General features: G+C 40.3%; 2 protein-coding genes and 1 long non-coding RNA gene across 12 annotated transcripts; all 3 read left to right on the forward strand.

Moving 5' to 3' along the window:
* Positions 1-179: 179 nt before the first annotated feature.
* Positions 180-7,557, forward strand: LOC140559804 (GTPase IMAP family member 9-like). 8 transcript variants are annotated; one of them, XR_011979914.1, is made up of 5 exons: positions 180-485; positions 1,524-1,639; positions 1,751-2,506; positions 2,706-4,616; positions 6,046-7,557. XR_011979914.1 is itself a non-coding variant. In XM_072683452.1 (4 exons), the coding sequence occupies exons 2-4, from the start codon at positions 1,609-1,611 to the stop codon at positions 2,993-2,995; spliced, it is 1,077 nt and encodes a 358-aa protein (XP_072539553.1). In that variant the 5' UTR covers positions 180-485; positions 1,524-1,608; the 3' UTR covers positions 2,996-4,955. The 8 variants fall into 8 exon arrangements, 2 of the variants coding, with proteins under 2 accessions (XP_072539553.1, XP_072539555.1); XR_011979918.1 differs by having other exon boundaries at positions 2,706-4,076; XR_011979919.1 differs by having other exon boundaries at positions 2,706-3,472.
* A 1,197-nt stretch (positions 7,558-8,754) lies between these two features.
* LOC140559327 (uncharacterized) lies at positions 8,755-10,726 on the forward strand. The gene is made up of 2 exons (XR_011979883.1): positions 8,755-9,113; positions 9,215-10,726. It is a non-coding gene; the product is annotated as an uncharacterized lncRNA (long non-coding RNA).
* A 2,113-nt stretch (positions 10,727-12,839) lies between these two features.
* LOC140559329 (GTPase IMAP family member 9-like) lies at positions 12,840-16,214 on the forward strand. Of its 3 annotated transcripts, XM_072682807.1 has the most exons (4): positions 12,840-12,910; positions 13,442-13,564; positions 14,521-15,270; positions 15,470-16,214. In XM_072682807.1, the coding sequence occupies exons 2-4, from the start codon at positions 13,528-13,530 to the stop codon at positions 15,757-15,759; spliced, it is 1,077 nt and encodes a 358-aa protein (XP_072538908.1). In that variant the 5' UTR covers positions 12,840-12,910; positions 13,442-13,527; the 3' UTR covers positions 15,760-16,214. The 3 variants fall into 3 exon arrangements, with proteins under 3 accessions (XP_072538908.1, XP_072538906.1, XP_072538907.1); XM_072682805.1 differs by lacking the exons at positions 12,840-12,910; positions 13,442-13,564 and adding an exon at positions 13,728-13,899; XM_072682806.1 differs by lacking the exons at positions 12,840-12,910; positions 13,442-13,564 and adding an exon at positions 13,728-13,899 and having other exon boundaries at positions 14,521-15,258.
* Positions 16,215-16,587: the final 373 nt, after the last annotated feature.

The raw sequence follows: 16,587 nt of genomic DNA on the forward strand, positions 1-16,587 counted from the left end.
AGGGACAAGTGAGCCTGTGTGTGTGTGTTTATGTATCTGTGTATGTGTGTTTGTGTGTGTGTGTGTGTGTGTGTATGTGTGTGTATTTGCACACAGATCTATTTCAGCAATGGGTTTAACTTAAAGAATGCCTTGATTAGGATGAGGGTGTTCACAAACATTTGGACATAGTGTAAATGCATGTATGGCCATATATCAGATTTTTAATATGGTAATAATGCTTACATTGTAACTATAGAAATATGAATATTAGTTTGGTTTTCATAAACTGTATTCAAACCCTGATCCAGAACAGACCACCCCCCCCCCCCCCATCCCCAGAGCCAAACATGGCTCCGCCCCCTGCCCCGCCCTGCCCGTGTTGTTCCAGAAGCCGTTGGCTCCTTGTGCCCTGTCGAAATGCGGTGCAGCGCCATTTTAACGAGTTAATACGAGTTAATATGTGGTGCAAACGACATAATCTAAAGAAGGACGAGTCGTGGGAAGTAAGTGAGCTCTTTAATACTGCTTGGGGAACATTGTGGTAAAAATGACAGTAATGAATAGTCTGTAAATGGTTTGTAGGACTCTGCTGTATCAGTTTGTGACGCAGGAGTTTCACAAACTTTAGTTTTGCTTTCGTTTTTTTACCTGTCATTTTATTTTATTTATTTGATTTCATAAATAAGGATTTTCATGGTTTACACAACGCTGAATATGAACTGTTTAGTACAGTAAACAGTAGAGGACATTAAAAGCAGTGCGTCACTGCGCCACGAAAACGAAACTAAAACCCTAAGACATTTGGCTTCACTATACGGCAAAGGTTCCTGATATTATTATTATTTTTATAAATGCACAAAATAAAATTACAAGTTTTATTCAAATCTAAGAACAATTACACATGCCCCACACAGTTGGAAGTACCAAATTAGGATAGAAAAAATGGAAAATTGTTTTTTCCCCATTTCTTTTTTATATTTGTATTTTCAAGCGTAAAGTAGCCACACAATTTATTTTATGTCAGACATGCCTGTCTGCTAATTAATATAGCAGTTTATTTCAAATTAATTTTGGAATATTTATTATGACCAACATACTTCGGCTACCAGTTGCTTCTGCTAATTCTGCTTATACAGCTAATTCTGCATCACATTTTTTAATTGTTATTTTCAAATATTAATTATTTTGAAAATATGCACACAGATCTATTTCAGCAATGGGTTCAAGTAAAAGAATACTTTGATTAGGATAAGGTGTCCACAAACATTTGGACATAGTGTAAGTGCATGTATGGCCATATATCAGATTTTCATATGGTAATAATACATACATTGTAACAATATTCTAAAATAATATTTTTGATATCACGTGATCCAGTGTTGGGTTTGACATGTGCAGACCAAGAGTACTCTAGAACCAGGGTTGGGAACCACTGATTTATAGCATATGTGAGTTAAGTGTGTTTACATTGCTCTGTACAATTTCATTGGCTGCTTTTGTCCTGAAAAGTGTTTTATTTTTCTTTCTCTCTCACTTCTCAGTTTCCAAATAAGAGCATTTCAAGTGGACATTTAAAGTGAACATCACAAGACCTTCATACCAGCATCACTGCCAGTCAGCACCATTATGACTAGCAGGTTCTCACCAGCAACAGAAGGTTGGACAACATTTTGATTCCTTTTCTGAATGTGTGCAAGATATAAGAGCACTGTGCTTATTCCATTACGCCCAAAGATCATTATTCTGTCTCTGTTACCTCCTATTACAGAGTTGAGGATCGTGCTGCTGGGGGAAGTTGGAGCTGGAAAGAGCAAAGTGGCCAGATTCCTGTTAGGCAGCAAGGAGCCAAAGAGTGAGATAGGATCATGCATTATACGAGAGGGAGAAGCTGCAGGAAGAAGGATCTGCCTGGTGGACACTCCAGGATGGGGTCGAAAAATACACAACACACCCGAGAAGATTAAGAATGAAATAGTCAGAAGTACGACCCTCTGTCCTCCAGGACCCCACGCTCTGATCCTGGTGTTGCGTGTTGAAAGCCAAACTGCTGTCCCTTCTACAAATGAACTGAAATCCATAAGTCGGCACATGCAGCTGCTGTCCCAGGATGTGAGGGTCTGGAAACACACGATGGTCCTGTTCTTATGTGATAAGGAATTGGGGGATCTGCCAATCCAGGATCACATTCAGAAAGCAAGTAAACTACTGGAGAAATGTGGCAATAGACACTACACTCTTCGCTCTGAGACTCAGGTTCCTGAGGTTCTTGAGGAAATAGAGAGGATGGTGGAGGGAAACTGTGGCGATTTCTTCTTGCCACAGATTTACTATGAATATATGCAGAAGAAAATTCCAGCAAACATCGCAGAGATGAAAAAAATGTATGAAGACAGGGAAGCACAGCTGAAGAGGGGGTATCAGACAAGAATACAGAGTACAGAGTACAAAAAACAGGCTGAGGAAGATGTGCCCAGACAACGGCGTGGCAGTTTCTCAAAGGATCGTCCTAGCAGTGAGTATAATTGTACGGACGTCCATTCCTCTTAAAAGGCAGTAGTTCTCAACCTATTTAAATTGTGACCACCCTCTTAGATTAGCCTGCATTCCCCCAAAGGTTGAGAAGCACTGCTTTAGTAAACCTACATAGTTCAAGCTTTTTCCTTTGGGTTATTACATCTAATATCACTAATTTGCTTTATTTCTTTCCTCTTCCTTTTATGCAGTGAGTGAAGATGACCAGACAGTGGACATTGGGGCTATCAAAAGCAAATATCGAGATGACATGCTAGCACTTGCACGCTATTACCTCAAACCAGCAGCAGTGCTAGTGATGGCGATCATTGGTGCTCTGGTTGGGTCTGTGGTTGGATCTGCACATGGAGTAATGGGGTCGGGTTTGGGAATTGTGGTTGGAGCCGCAGTAACAATTCCACTCACTTTATGGATGATTGGCGCTGCAAGTCTGGCAAGAGACAGTTCAAATATTCTACAACAGACTAAACAAAAAAGCTAGTGGTTTGTGTAGGGTAGTGGGTAACAACACAAGCACAAGGCCTGGACAAGCCCACCACACTACACCAAAATAGCCGTTTTTTACGTATGTACTCCTCCAGTTTGGAAAATCAAGTCCGGACATTATCCAGAGTTGCCTATTCACACGTGTCACGTACAGCCGGAGACGCACTCTCTCAACAGGAGACACTGTTCCGTGATGTTTAGGCAAGGGGTGGCATCTGTGTAGCTCGTGCAGGAGGAACGGCATGACCCACTGTGAATTATTTCAAGAAAATGACCTGCTGTATTCACATATGGGCTTACTTGGACGTTACCTGGACTTACCTGCTGGGGGTAAAGTCTGGGTAATATCCCTTACAACTGATCTGGACATTTGCGTTCACACATACAGCTCATCTGGACTCAAACAGACTTGAGAGTCCTTGTTCAAGACTTCTAACCCTGCTTTCCTCTACCTCTGTTACATGATTCAAAGGTAAGAGCTCAGAATAAGGGTCAGCTACATTCTGTGAATGTAAATGTAAATTTCACACAAGTAAAATTGTGTAAAAAGATATGTGTAATTCTGCTTTCACACCTGGACAGAATTGAATCTTGAAAATATTTATTGTGAAATCTAGACTGATTGTCTGCCCATGCTTGTATGTACGGGTGTATTTAATTCATTATTTGAAGTTCTTTCTTTTTTTAACATTAGTTGGTCATGAATTGTAGCATTTCCTGTGCCTTTGATGTAGACATAGCCTCACTTCTTTTATGTAAAAATTCAGATATGCAAAAATAACATTTTATGATCAACCTAATTCCATCACCCATCAAAAGTTCTTATTTTGACATTGTAGCAAAGACTCTCAATGACTTACTATCAAACCTGCAGCGCCATGACTTCTCTTCACAGCTGAAACTGAGACCTGCTCCAGGGTTGAGCTGCTGAGCTACAGGGTGTTGTTATATGAGCTGTCTATTACACAAGCAGCTGCTGACTCCCAGAAACCTCTCTTCTGAAACTGTTGGGGATTTGACTCTGTGAGGAAACGGTACTCGCATTTCTCTAAAGGACAGAGCTCCACTTATAAGAGGTATACTGCTATAATGCTCTATAAGTGTGATCATTTTCTAGTTAAGGAGCAGTCTGAGCAATCTGTAGTGTTGCGTAAATCCTGCAACAGGATACACAGTATTTCCTGTCAGTTGTTAACTAATCACCTAATCTCTAAAAGGGCCCTTTTTTACAATTTACATGATGTCTTTGTTTTTTTTTTTTTATGGACATTTCACTGCTTACATTTGTACCAGGTAAGGTCACTGAACTTTGTACTTTGGGCTGTGGGCACTGATGAGGGCCAACTGTTCAGCAACAGATGAGCTTTTGTCTCTGACTCTACATCTACAAGCTGGAGCAACTTGGTAGGAGTGTCTAACAGAGTGGACAGTGAGTGGACAGACACAGTGTTTAAACACTCCAGCAGCCCACGCTCTGATTCTGGTGTCCCGCAAAGGAAGCCTCTCTGATGTGCCTACTGCAAGTGACCTTAAATGGAGCCGCTGTCCCAGAGGGTCTGGAAACACACTATGGTTCTGTCCTATGTGATGAAGAAGTGAAGGATGTCCAGATCCATGTAAGAGTTGCTCTGGATAAGAGTGTCAGGCAAATGCTGTAAGGTTAAATACAGCAGCAGTAGATTGTAAATAGAAAAGTGTCATTTTGGTTAAACTGTTTAAATTGTGAAATCTAGATTTCTTTGTCATTTATTGTATTGGCCTTTTTATATGTAGGTGCACATTTCAGTTATAAAAAAGCAATTGTACTGTTTTCAAGACCTAAGGAAGAAACATAACAGCTACCAGAACTGTGGTGTGTCCAATGCAAAAGTTATTGTACTATGTACACTATATTTATTCTCTATGTTTTTAATATTACTGGCACTTTTGACACATAATAAAAATCTGTATTTTTACTCAGTGGTAGTTTTTCAGGGAGGTCCGGTAGAGAAAGGGCCGTCACTAGTAAAGTGAAGGTTGTGGAAGGGGGGGTGGGGTGTATGAATAGATTTATTTTCTTTATGTTAACATCAATACTTTTTATGTTAACATTGATCCTCTGCTAGACTGTAGATGGCAGGCCTGTCCAGATCCCACAGATGACATAAGAAATGTAGTGGGCTGGGTTCAGATGTTGTGCTTAATACTTATTTATTTTGCAGTACATACGGGTACAATTGTTTTATTTTTTATTATTTAATTTTAATGTCATTATTACGATATTAAAAGGGTTTAAAAGGGATTTTAGCCTGGTAGGAGAAAACGTGGTGCTGCCCTATCCTATCAGTTTCGTTTGTTTTCCCACCCGTTTTCCGCTCAAGCAGCTTGCTTGTGAATAGGACCCAGTCGACTCCAGAGCAGAAGGGCGGGGCTTGTCTGAATACGAGTGGGTTTCAGACAAGCCCCGCTCTCCTCCGCTCGGATTGGCTAGTGACTATGGGCTAGCCAATCCGAGCGGCGGGGGGGGGCGGGTCTAGTCTGAAAACGAGTGGGAAAAGAACACATTAAACCCGCAGTCTGCTGGTTTCAGACAAGCCCCGCTCTCCTCCGCTCGGATTGGCTAGTGACTGTGGGCTAGCCAATCCGAGCGGAGGGGGGGGCGGGTCTAGCCTGAAAACGAGTGGGAAAACAACAGGACAGCACAGGCGAGGCTTCTCCCAACGCTGAATGAGGAAGAAGCGCCCCGTCACCTGAAGCCGTCGTCTTATTTCCTTCTTAACTAATCTAATTTACACTCATTGTCTAACTCGGAAACCCAGCTTTTAAACCAACTCTTTTTTCGCTGTTGTTTTCGCCATTATGCCACAAACGCTTCTAAAACACCTACAAACTCCTGAGGAGGAGTCAGAAAGGGGAGGGGGGAGGATTCACAGATGTGGAAGTCTCCCACTAATCCGTCCAAAAAGTAATAGTATAAGTATAGTCTGGGAATTGAGAGATTATTTGCATACAGATTAATGAGCTTCTTGGCAGTAATTCATTATTCCTCTTCGTTGTATTTTACAGTGGCTAACAAAGCAGAGGATTCTGAGTCACCTTTAGAGAAGATCAAGGTCATGGAGAAAAGTGATGAGGACGAGTCACTGGCCCAGCTACTCTATTACCTGGATACTGCAGCTACGATATTCATGGCATTCAGCAGTGCACTTCGATAAGCCCAGTGGTTGCAGATACTCTGGGCTGTTTCTGGATTATGGTACTAATCCAACTAGTAGTTGGTTTGTTGCAGTTCTGAACACGTCAATATGTGATGTGTAGTTCACATAAAGAGGCAAATGGGAGTTCGCTCTGCTATCTGTGAACAGTGCAAAGACAACAGTGCCACTCAGACACATGTCTAGCTGGCCTGTATCTGGACCTGGTGCGGCTAGGAGCTTCAGGCGAACCGGGAAACCCGGAGGAGGAGCTGCAGAACATCGGCAAGGATGGCTAGAAGGGACGTCCGTGGCCTGCTGGGCATTCCTCCTGGTGACAGACCTGTCATTTGTGACCCCCTGTCGCTGAAAAATACTTTTTTCTGCCTCAGATAAAAAAAATATATACAATTATTATGCTAACAATAATACGAAACAACATCTTTTATTTTTTTAAGCCCACTTAAAACCATTTCTTTCAAAAATCTTGTAGACTGTAGATGGCAGGGCTGTCCAGTTCCAAAAATACTGGGTTGATCAGACACCCTTAAAATGATCCATCAACCAGAAATAGCCAGCCACAGCAGCCAACAGTGTGCTGTGGGCACTGATGAGGGCCTAGAGGATGACCAACACCAACAAACTGTTCTTAAGTTGTCAAGCAACTTATTTTATTGGCCTTTTTATGTGTACATGCACATTTCAGTTATAAAAAAGCAATTTTACTGTTTTCAAGACCTACGGAAGAAATGCAAAGACAACAATGCCACTCAGACACATATCTAGCAGGCCTGTATCTGGACCTGGTGCGGCTATGAGCTGCAGCCGAACTGGGAAACCCGGAGGAGGAGCTGCAGAACATCGGCAAGGATGGCTACAAAGGGACGTACCGTGGCCTGCTGGGCATTCCTCCTGGTGACAGACCTGCCATTTAAATAAATTAATTTAGATTAAAAAACAAAACAAAACGCAGTTTTAAGTTTTAGTTTGAGCCAATTTGATCTCAAAGCAAATTCATTCATCATTTGTAAGCAAATCTATTTAAAGAAATTCAATATCCACCCTTGTTGTACTACATATTTAAATGTAAAATAAATAAAAACATGTAAAGCCACAAGAGGGAGGCAGACATGTAGATATATGTGTCTATAGAACAGCACACTTCCTCTAGAAGTAATGAATGGTAGTCAGGTTAGAAGTCATTGTAGAAACACATTGGACATGCTTCCTAAATGTTCCTACTTGTGTAATGTATGATTCAAATGACCTTTGACATCATGTAGGAGGACAGTAGCTTTGGGCTATAATCACCTCCACAGTAACACACCATATCTGAATTCCTTGTCTATGAAATGCTTTTTAATTTAATAAAGGTGAAAATGAAGACTTGGATCTTTGAATTTTTAGTCTATTCAAACTAGCTGAGGTTCTTCTTGGGTAAATAGTAAAGCACTTCTGTAAGTCGCTCTGGAGAAGAACGTCTGCTAAATGCCTTAAATGTAAATAACACTTGAATCTGTAATTAAGTCTCTGATTAAGTCTATAAAATTCATATTTAATATGTTGGAATTAAAGTGTATATATTAAGAGGCTAAATTAGGTTGACATGGATGATAAACATACTTAACATTATAAATATATATATATATATATATATATATATATATATATATATATATATATATATATATATATATATATACAGTGAGTCCAAGAAGTATTTGATCCCTTGCTGATTTTCTTCGTTGGCCCACTAATAAAGACATGATCATTCTATACTTTTAATGGTAGATGTATTCTTACATGGAGAGACAGAATATTAAAAAGAAAATCCAGAAAATAAATCTAAGGAATATATATTAATTGATTTGTATTTCATGGAGTGAAATAAGTATTTGATCCCTTAGTATTCATTAGCAGTTCTGGCTTTTACAGACCAGTTAGACACTCCCAATCAACTTGTTACCTGACCTGAAGCCACCTGTTCTCACTAATCACTTGTGTGAAAAACACCTGTCCACAGAATCAGACAGATCAGACAATAGATTTATTTTCTTTATGTTAACATCAATACTTTTTATGTTAACATTGATCCTCTGCTAGACTGTAGATGGCAGGCCTGTCCAGATCCCACAGATGACATAAGAAATGTAGTGGGCTGGGTTCAGATGTTGTGCTTAATACTTATTTATTTTGCAGTACATACGGGTACAATTGTTTTATTTTTTATGATTTAATTTTAATGTCATTATTACGATATTAAAAGGGTTTAAAAGGGATTTTAGCCTGGTAGGAGAAAACGTGGTGCTGCCCTATCCTATCAGTTTCGTTTGTTTTCCCACCCGTTTTCCGCTCAAGCAGCTTGCTTGTGAATAGGACCCAGTCGACTCGAGAGCAGAAGGGCGGGGCTTGTCTGAATACGAGTGGGTTTCAGACAAGCTCCGTTCTCCTTCGCTCGGATTGGCTAGTGACTATGGGCTAGCCAATCCGAGCGGCGGGGGGGCGGGTCTAGCCTGAAAACTAGTGGGAAAAGAACACATTAAACCCGCAGTCTGCTGGTTTCAGACAAGCCCCGCTCTCCTCCGCTCGGATTGGCTAGTGGCTGTGGGCTAGCCAATCCGAGCGGAGGGGGGGGCGGGTCTAGCCTGAAAACGAGTGGGAAAACAACAGGACAGCACAGGCGAGGCTTCTCCCAACGCTGAATGAGGAAGAAGCGCCCCGTCACCTGAAGCCGTCGTCTTATTTCCTTCTTAACTAATCTAATTTACACTCATTGTCTAACTCGGAAACCCAGCTTTTAAACCAAGTCTTTTTTCGCTGTTGTTTTCGCCATTATGCCACAAACGCTTCTAAAACACCTACAAACTCCTGAGGAGGAGTCAGAAAGGGGAGGGGGGAGGATTCACAGATGTGGAAGTCTCCCACTAATCCGTCCAAAAAGTAATAGTATAAGTATAGTCTGGGAATTGAGAGATTATTTGCATACAGATTAATGAGCTTCTTGGCAGTAATTCATTATTCCTCTTCGTTGTATTTTACAGTGGCTAACAAAGCAGAGGATTCTGAGTCACCTTTAGAGAAGATCAAGGTCATGGAGAAAAGTGATGAGGACGAGTCACTGGCCCAGCTACTCTATTACCTGGATACTGCAGCTACGATATTCATGGCATTCAGCAGTGCACTTCGATAAGCCCAGTGGTTGCAGATACTCTGGGCTGTTTCTGGATTATGGTACTAATCCAACTAGTAGTTGGTTTGTTGCAGTTCTGAACACGTCAATATGTGATGTGTAGTTCACATACAGAGGCAAATGGGAGTTCGCTCTGCTATCTGTGAACAGTGCAAAGACAACAGTGCCACTCAGACACATGTCTAGCTGGCCTGTATCTGGACCTGGTGCGGCTAGGAGCTTCAGGCGAACCGGGAAACCCGGAGGAGGAGCTGCAGAACATCGGCAAGGATGGCTAGAAGGGACGTCCGTGGCCTGCTGGGCATTCCTCCTGGTGACAGACCTGTCATTTGTGACCCCCTGTCGCTGAAAAATACTTTTTTCTGCCTCAGATAAAAAAAATATATACAATTATTATGCTAACAATAATACGAAACAACATCTTTTATTTTTTTAAGCCCACTTAAAACCATTTCTTTCAAAAATCTTGTAGACTGTAGATGGCAGGGCTGTCCAGTTCCAAAAATACTGGGTTGATCAGACACCCTTAAAATGATCCATCAACCAGAAATAGCCAGCCACAGCAGCCAACAGTGTGCTGTGGGCACTGATGAGGGCCTAGAGGATGACCAACACCAACAAACTGTTCTTAAGTTGTCAAGCAACTTATTTTATTGGCCTTTTTATGTGTACATGCACATTTCAGTTATAAAAAAGCAATTTTACTGTTTTCAAGACCTACGGAAGAAATGCAAAGACAACAATGCCACTCAGACACATATCTAGCAGGCCTGTATCTGGACCTGGTGCGGCTATGAGCTGCAGCCGAACTGGGAAACCCGGAGGAGGAGCTGCAGAACATCGGCAAGGATGGCTACAAAGGGACGTACCGTGGCCTGCTGGGCATTCCTCCTGGTGACAGACCTGCCATTTAAATAAATTAATTTAGATTAAAAAACAAAACAAAACGCAGTTTTAAGTTTTAGTTTGAGCCAATTTGATCTCAAAGCAAATTCATTCATCATTTGTAAGCAAATCTATTTAAAGAAATTCAATATCCACCCTTGTTGTACTACATATTTAAATGTAAAATAAATAAAAACATGTAAAGCCACAAGAGGGAGGCAGACATGTAGATATATGTGTCTATAGAACAGCACACTTCCTCTAGAAGTAATGAATGGTAGTCAGGTTAGAAGTCATTGTAGAAACACATTGGACATGCTTCCTAAATGTTCCTACTTGTGTAATGTATGATTCAAATGACCTTTGACATCATGTAGGAGGACAGTAGCTTTGGGCTATAATCACCTCCACAGTAACACACCATATCTGAATTCCTTGTCTATGAAATGCTTTTTAATTTAATAAAGGTGAAAATGAAGACTTGGATCTTTGAATTTTTAGTCTATTCAAACTAGCTGAGGTTCTTCTTGGGTAAATAGTAAAGCACTTCTGTAAGTCGCTCTGGAGAAGAACGTCTGCTAAATGCCTTAAATGTAAATAACACTTGAATCTGTAATTAAGTCTCTGATTAAGTCTATAAAATTCATATTTAATATGTTGGAATTAAAGTGTATATATTAAGAGGCTAAATTAGGTTGACATGGATGATAAACATACTTAACATTATAAATATATATATATATGTATATATATATATATATATATATATATATATATATATATATATATATATATATACAGTGAGTCCAAGAAGTATTTGATCCCTTGCTGATTTTCTTCGTTGGCCCACTAATAAAGACATGATCATTCTATACTTTTAATGGTAGATGTATTCTTACATGGAGAGACAGAATATTAAAAAGAAAATCCAGAAAATAAATCTAAGGAATATATATTAATTGATTTGTATTTCATGGAGTGAAATAAGTATTTGATCCCTTAGTATTCATTAGCAGTTCTGGCTTTTACAGACCAGTTAGACACTCCCAATCAACTTGTTACCTGACCTGAAGCCACCTGTTCTCACTAATCACTTGTGTGAAAAACACCTGTCCACAGAATCAGACAGATCACACAGATTTCAAGTCTCCAACATGGGTAAACCAAAGAGCTGTCACAGGACCTCAGAGTCAGAATTGTTGACCTTCACAAAGCTGGAATGGGCTACAAAAAGATTAGTAAGGTGTTGGATGTGAAAGTAACAACTATTGGTGCAATTATCAGAAAGTTTAAAGAGTATAACATGACAATCAACAGACCTCGGCCCGGTGCTCCAAAGAAGATTTCGCCTCGTGGGGTGGCAATGATGCTGAGAACAGTCAGAAATCGTCCTGCAACCACTCGGCAGGAGTTAGCAAATGACCTGAAGGCAGCTGGGACCACAGTTTGCAAGGAAACAATTGGCAACACTTTGCGCAACAATGGATTCACATCCTGCAGTGCCCGAAAGGTACCCCTGCTGAAGAGAGCACATGTGGAGGCGCGCCTCAAGTATGCCAATGATCATTTGAAAGATAAACCAAGTTATTGGGAGAAGGTTTTGTGGTCAGACGAGACCAAAATTGAACTTTTTGGCCTCAACTCCACCCGCCATGTGTGGAGGAAGAAAAATGCTGCCTATGACCCCAAGAACACTGTGCCCACCGTCAAGCATGGAGGTGGAAGCATAATGTTTTGGGGGTGTTTCTCTGCCAAGGGTACAGGGCTACTTCACCGCATCACTGGGAAGATGGATGGAGCCATGTACCGCACAATCCTGAGGGACAACCTCCTCCCCTCTGCCAGGGATCTGAAAATGGGCCGTGGTTGGGTCTTCCAACATGATAACGACCCTAAACATACAGCAAAGGCAACAAAGGATTGGCTCAAGAAAAATCACATTAAGGTCATGGAGTGGCCCAGCCAGTCGCCAGACCTCAATCCGATCGAAAATCTATGGAGGGAGCTGAAGGTCAGAGTTGCCAAGCGACAGCCCACCAACCTTCATGATTTAGAGAGGATCTGCAAAGAAGAGTGGGCCAAAATTCCCCCTGGTGTGTGTGCTAAACTTGTGGTTAACTACAACAAACGTCTCACCGCTGTGCTTGCAAACAAAGGCTTTGCCACTAAGTATTGAGTGTGTTTGGCAAGAGGGATCAAATACTTATTTTCCTCATTGAAATACAAATTAATTAAAATATATTCTTTAGAATTATATTCTGGATTTTTGTCTTGATATTCTGTCTCTCAATGTTAGAATATATCTACCATTAAAAGTGCAGAAGGATAGTGTCTTTATTAGTGGGCAAACAAAGAAAATCAGCAAGGGATCAAATACTTCTTGGACTCACTGTATATATATATGAATGTGAAGATGCCACAACTTTTAAAGTAATGGTAAACTACAATGGCAGTAAAAGTTTACTCATTAAACAAAGGAGTGAACTGTTGTTACCTTTACCTTCAGTCACATCATACGACACACCGTCCTATTCGTCCTGCTCTGTAAACACAGATCACACCCCTTTAATCACAAGGTTCATTCCTCTAAACCTGCTTTACCAGAACTAAAGAAACACATCCAGCACAAGGAAATCACCTGTTGGAGGACGCATCACCAAAAGTAAGTGGCTAAATCTTTCTTTAGGAAAGGAAGCAAAATAATTTGTCTTAATAAAAGTGAAAAAATAATAAATGTTTTTAGAACGGTTGCTCTTTTTTACGAATGCAGTTCCTGGTAGAGTGCGTGCCAACAGTGCCAGGTGCTGATGCCAGTCATTTTAGGAGTGTGTTCCTTCCTTCTTATACCTGCGATTAATTATTTTAATTTTAACGATTTTTATATTTTACGAAAAGCTGGAAACAAAAAGTAAATAATAGTCAATAAATAATAATGTAAGACTATATCTCAGCATGTGAGGGAAAATGAAAGTAAAGGTGCACCTGACAAGTCTTAAACCTGGAGTTATTTTTTTTGTAGTTGATGTTTCTGCCAAATTGGTTCTCTAAATAGTGTCTGTACAAATGATATACAGCTCAACTTTAACGAGGGTGTTTTCAGTGTATTCAGTGGTTTCAGTTTTCTTGTACCGTGACTTTCTTTGTACATTTGTCCTGGTTAAACCTGCTGTGACTCGTTTTATACGCTTTATAGAACGTCATCCACTTTCACTTCACAACGTCCAAATGAGAAAACGTGGGAGAAAGGAAATTTAAGGTGAAGATCAGCAGGCCTTCAGGATGGCCACGGCAAGTGGATCCTCACCAACTACAGAAGGTTAGACTTTGCTTTTCACAATAAACCTGTTTATTTCTTGTTTATGAAACAAGAAAGATGAGTTTCCTAATTGTTTCCCTGCTTCTTGTGCTGTACTGAAAGATCCGGTGGTAAGCTGTACTTTAAGCTGGGAAGCTCTCGCTTTGCTTCCAAATGGTGCTCTATTACTGCCACCAAACTGAAGATTCAGCTAATACAGGAGTGAATTCTGTGTTTTAAACAGGACTCATTTACCCATACACACTCAATGCAGCATTATGGGAGAACTTGTATTCAACCTACACTCTTAAAAACCACTTTGTTATTCCATGAAGAACCATGCATAAATAAGAGACGTGAGTGTGATTAACCTTTAAATTGGCAAAGAACCTTTACATCAAGTTATGGTTCTTTATGTAATAAAGTGCTGGTATTGTCATATACACCCCTGTATGGGAAAATAAGTATAAATTTGAAATGCATTGAATATAATTCCAAAATACATTCACACACTAAAATGTACTACAGAAAGTATTGCCTATATACTAAAATATCTTATAATACATTTATGTTAAAATATATGGACAACTATTAGACACAGAGATATGTATCTACAAAGATATGTAGCTTATCTTATCACTAATTACTAAGTAAAGTACTATACAATGAACATGGCAAAAAAACGAGTTTCATCAAGGTACAGATACATAGCAATAATGCAGCTGGATCATTTGATATATGTAGTTTTTTAAACTGAGAACTAAAACAAATGTATGTTAAAATATATTTAATAAAAATATATTAATTGACCAATTTCATATATGCTAAATATATGCTTTTATACGTATACATACAGATTTTTGCCACTGCTGGTAGACCCGTATGACCATATGCTTCGATACACCTGCATACTGACCATGCTCTATAATAACTCTCTCAGATCATATTTTTTCTGTCTACATTCTGTCCTCCCGTAGAGCTCAGGATCGTGCTGCTGGGGAAAGTTGGAGCTGGAAAGAGCAAAGTGGCCAGATTCCTGTTAGGCAGCAAGGAGCCAAAGGGTGAGATAGGATCATGCATTATACGAGAGGGAGAAGCTGCAGGAAGGAGGATCTGCCTGGTGGACACTCCAGGATGGGATCGAAATATACACAACACACCCGAGAAGATTAAGAATGAAATAGTCAGAAGTACGACCCTCTGTCCTCCAGGACCCCACACTCTGATCCTGGTGTTGCGTGTTGAAAGCCAAACTGCTGTCCCTTCTACAAATGAACTGAAATCCATAAGTCGGCACATGCAGCTGCTGTCCCAGGATGTGAGGGTCTGGAAACACACGATGGTCCTGTTCTTATGTGATAAGGAATTGGGGGATCTGCCAATCCAGGATCACATTCAGAAAGCAAGTAAACTACTGGATAAATGTGACAACAGATACTACACTCTTCGCTCTGAGACTCAGGTTCCTGAGGTTCTTGAGGAAATAGAGAAGATGGTGGAGGGAAACTGTGGCGATTTCTTCTTGCCACAGATTTACTATGAATATATGCAGAAGAAAATTCCAGCAAACATCGCAGAGATGAAAAAAATGTATGAAGACAGGGAAGCACAGCTGAAGAGGGGGTATCAGACAAGAATCAGTGAGTACAAAAAACAGGCTGAGGAAGATGTGCCCAGACAACGGCGTGGCAGTTTCTCAAAGGATCGTCCTAGCAGTGAGTATAATTGTACGGACGTCCATTCCTCTTAAAAGGCAGTAGTTCTCAACCTATTTCAATTGTGACCACCCTCTTAGATTAGCCTGCATTCCCCCAAAGGTTGAGAAGCACTGCTTTAGTAAACCTACATAGTTCAAGCTTTTTCCTTTGAGTTATTACATCTAATATCACTAATTTGCTTTATTTCTTTCCTCTTCCTTTTATGCAGTGAGTGAAGATGACCAGACAGTGGACATTGGGGCTATCAAAAGCAAATATCGAGATGACATGCAAGCACTTGCACGCTATTACCTCAAACCAGCAGCAGTGCTAGTGATGGCGATCATTGGTGCTCTGGTTGGGTCTGTGGTTGGATCTGCACATGGAGTAATGGGGTCGGGTTTGGGAATTGTGGTTGGAGCCGCAGTAACAATTCCACTCACTTTATGGATGATTGGCGCTGCAAGTCTGGCAAGAGACAGTTCAAATATTCTACAACAGACTAAACAAAAAAGCTAGTGGTTTGTGTAGCGGTCTTACTGATGGCTGACTAGGTTCTGATTCCCTGGCTGGAGCAGGCCCACCACACTACACCATTAAAAAAGCCCTAACTCTACATCCTCTTGCCTGCGGACATGATTGATATGTAAGAGATGCTCTGGATAAGAGTGTCAGGTAAATGCTGTAAAGGTAAATACAGCAGCAGTAGATTGTAAATAGAAAAGTGAAATCTAGATTTCTTTGTCAAACAACTTATTTTATTGGCTTTTTATAAGTACATGCACATTTCAGTTATAAAAAAGCAGTTTTACTGATTTCCGGACCTAAAGAAGGAATGCCACAGCTACCAGAACTGTGGTGTGTCCAATGCAAAAGTTATTGTATAAAGTCTATGTACACTATATTTATTCTCTATGTTTTTAATATTACTGGCACTTTTGACACATAATAAAAATCTGTATTTTTACTCTGTACTACTGTGGTAGTTTTTCAGGGAGGTTTGGTAGAGTAAGGGCCCGTCACTAATAAGGTGACAGGTGGTGAAGGTTGTGGAAGGGGGGGGGGGGGGGGGGGGGGTGTATGAATACATTTATTTTTATGCTAACATCAATACAAAACCACATTTTGTTAAAAAATAAATACATAAAACCACACTCCCTTCAATAATGCTTTAGTTTGGTCCTCTGCTACACCTTGTAGACAGTAGATGGCAGGCCTGTCCAGATAAAAAAAAAAAACATGCCAAGAAATCCTAAGCCTAGTGGGCCTAATTCTCATACATTTTTGCTGTAGAAAATGAAAATTGTGTTTGTTATGATTTCATTTGAAATGATATCAATTAGAATT

This window comes from Salminus brasiliensis, chromosome 7 (genome assembly GCF_030463535.1).
Source record: "Salminus brasiliensis chromosome 7, fSalBra1.hap2, whole genome shotgun sequence".
Lineage (NCBI taxonomy): Eukaryota > Metazoa > Chordata > Actinopteri > Characiformes > Bryconidae > Salminus > Salminus brasiliensis.

Coding starts and splice junctions, on each gene's coding strand:
- LOC140559804 (XM_072683452.1), top strand. CDS start 1,609: ATGACTAGCAGGTTCTCACCAGCAACAGAAG. Junction 1,640..1,750: donor GTTCTCACCAGCAACAGAAG/GTTGGACAACAT, acceptor CTCCTATTACAG/AGTTGAGGATCGTGCTGCTG. Junction 2,507..2,705: donor TCCTAGCAGTGAGTATAATT/GTACGGACGTCC, acceptor CCTTTTATGCAG/TGAGTGAAGATGACCAGACA.
- LOC140559329 (XM_072682805.1), top strand. CDS start 13,812: ATGCAGCATTATGGGAGAACTTGTATTCAACCTACACTCTTAAAAACC. Junction 13,900..14,520: donor ACCATGCATAAATAAGAGAC/GTGAGTGTGATT, acceptor GTCCTCCCGTAG/AGCTCAGGATCGTGCTGCTG. Junction 15,271..15,469: donor TCCTAGCAGTGAGTATAATT/GTACGGACGTCC, acceptor CCTTTTATGCAG/TGAGTGAAGATGACCAGACA.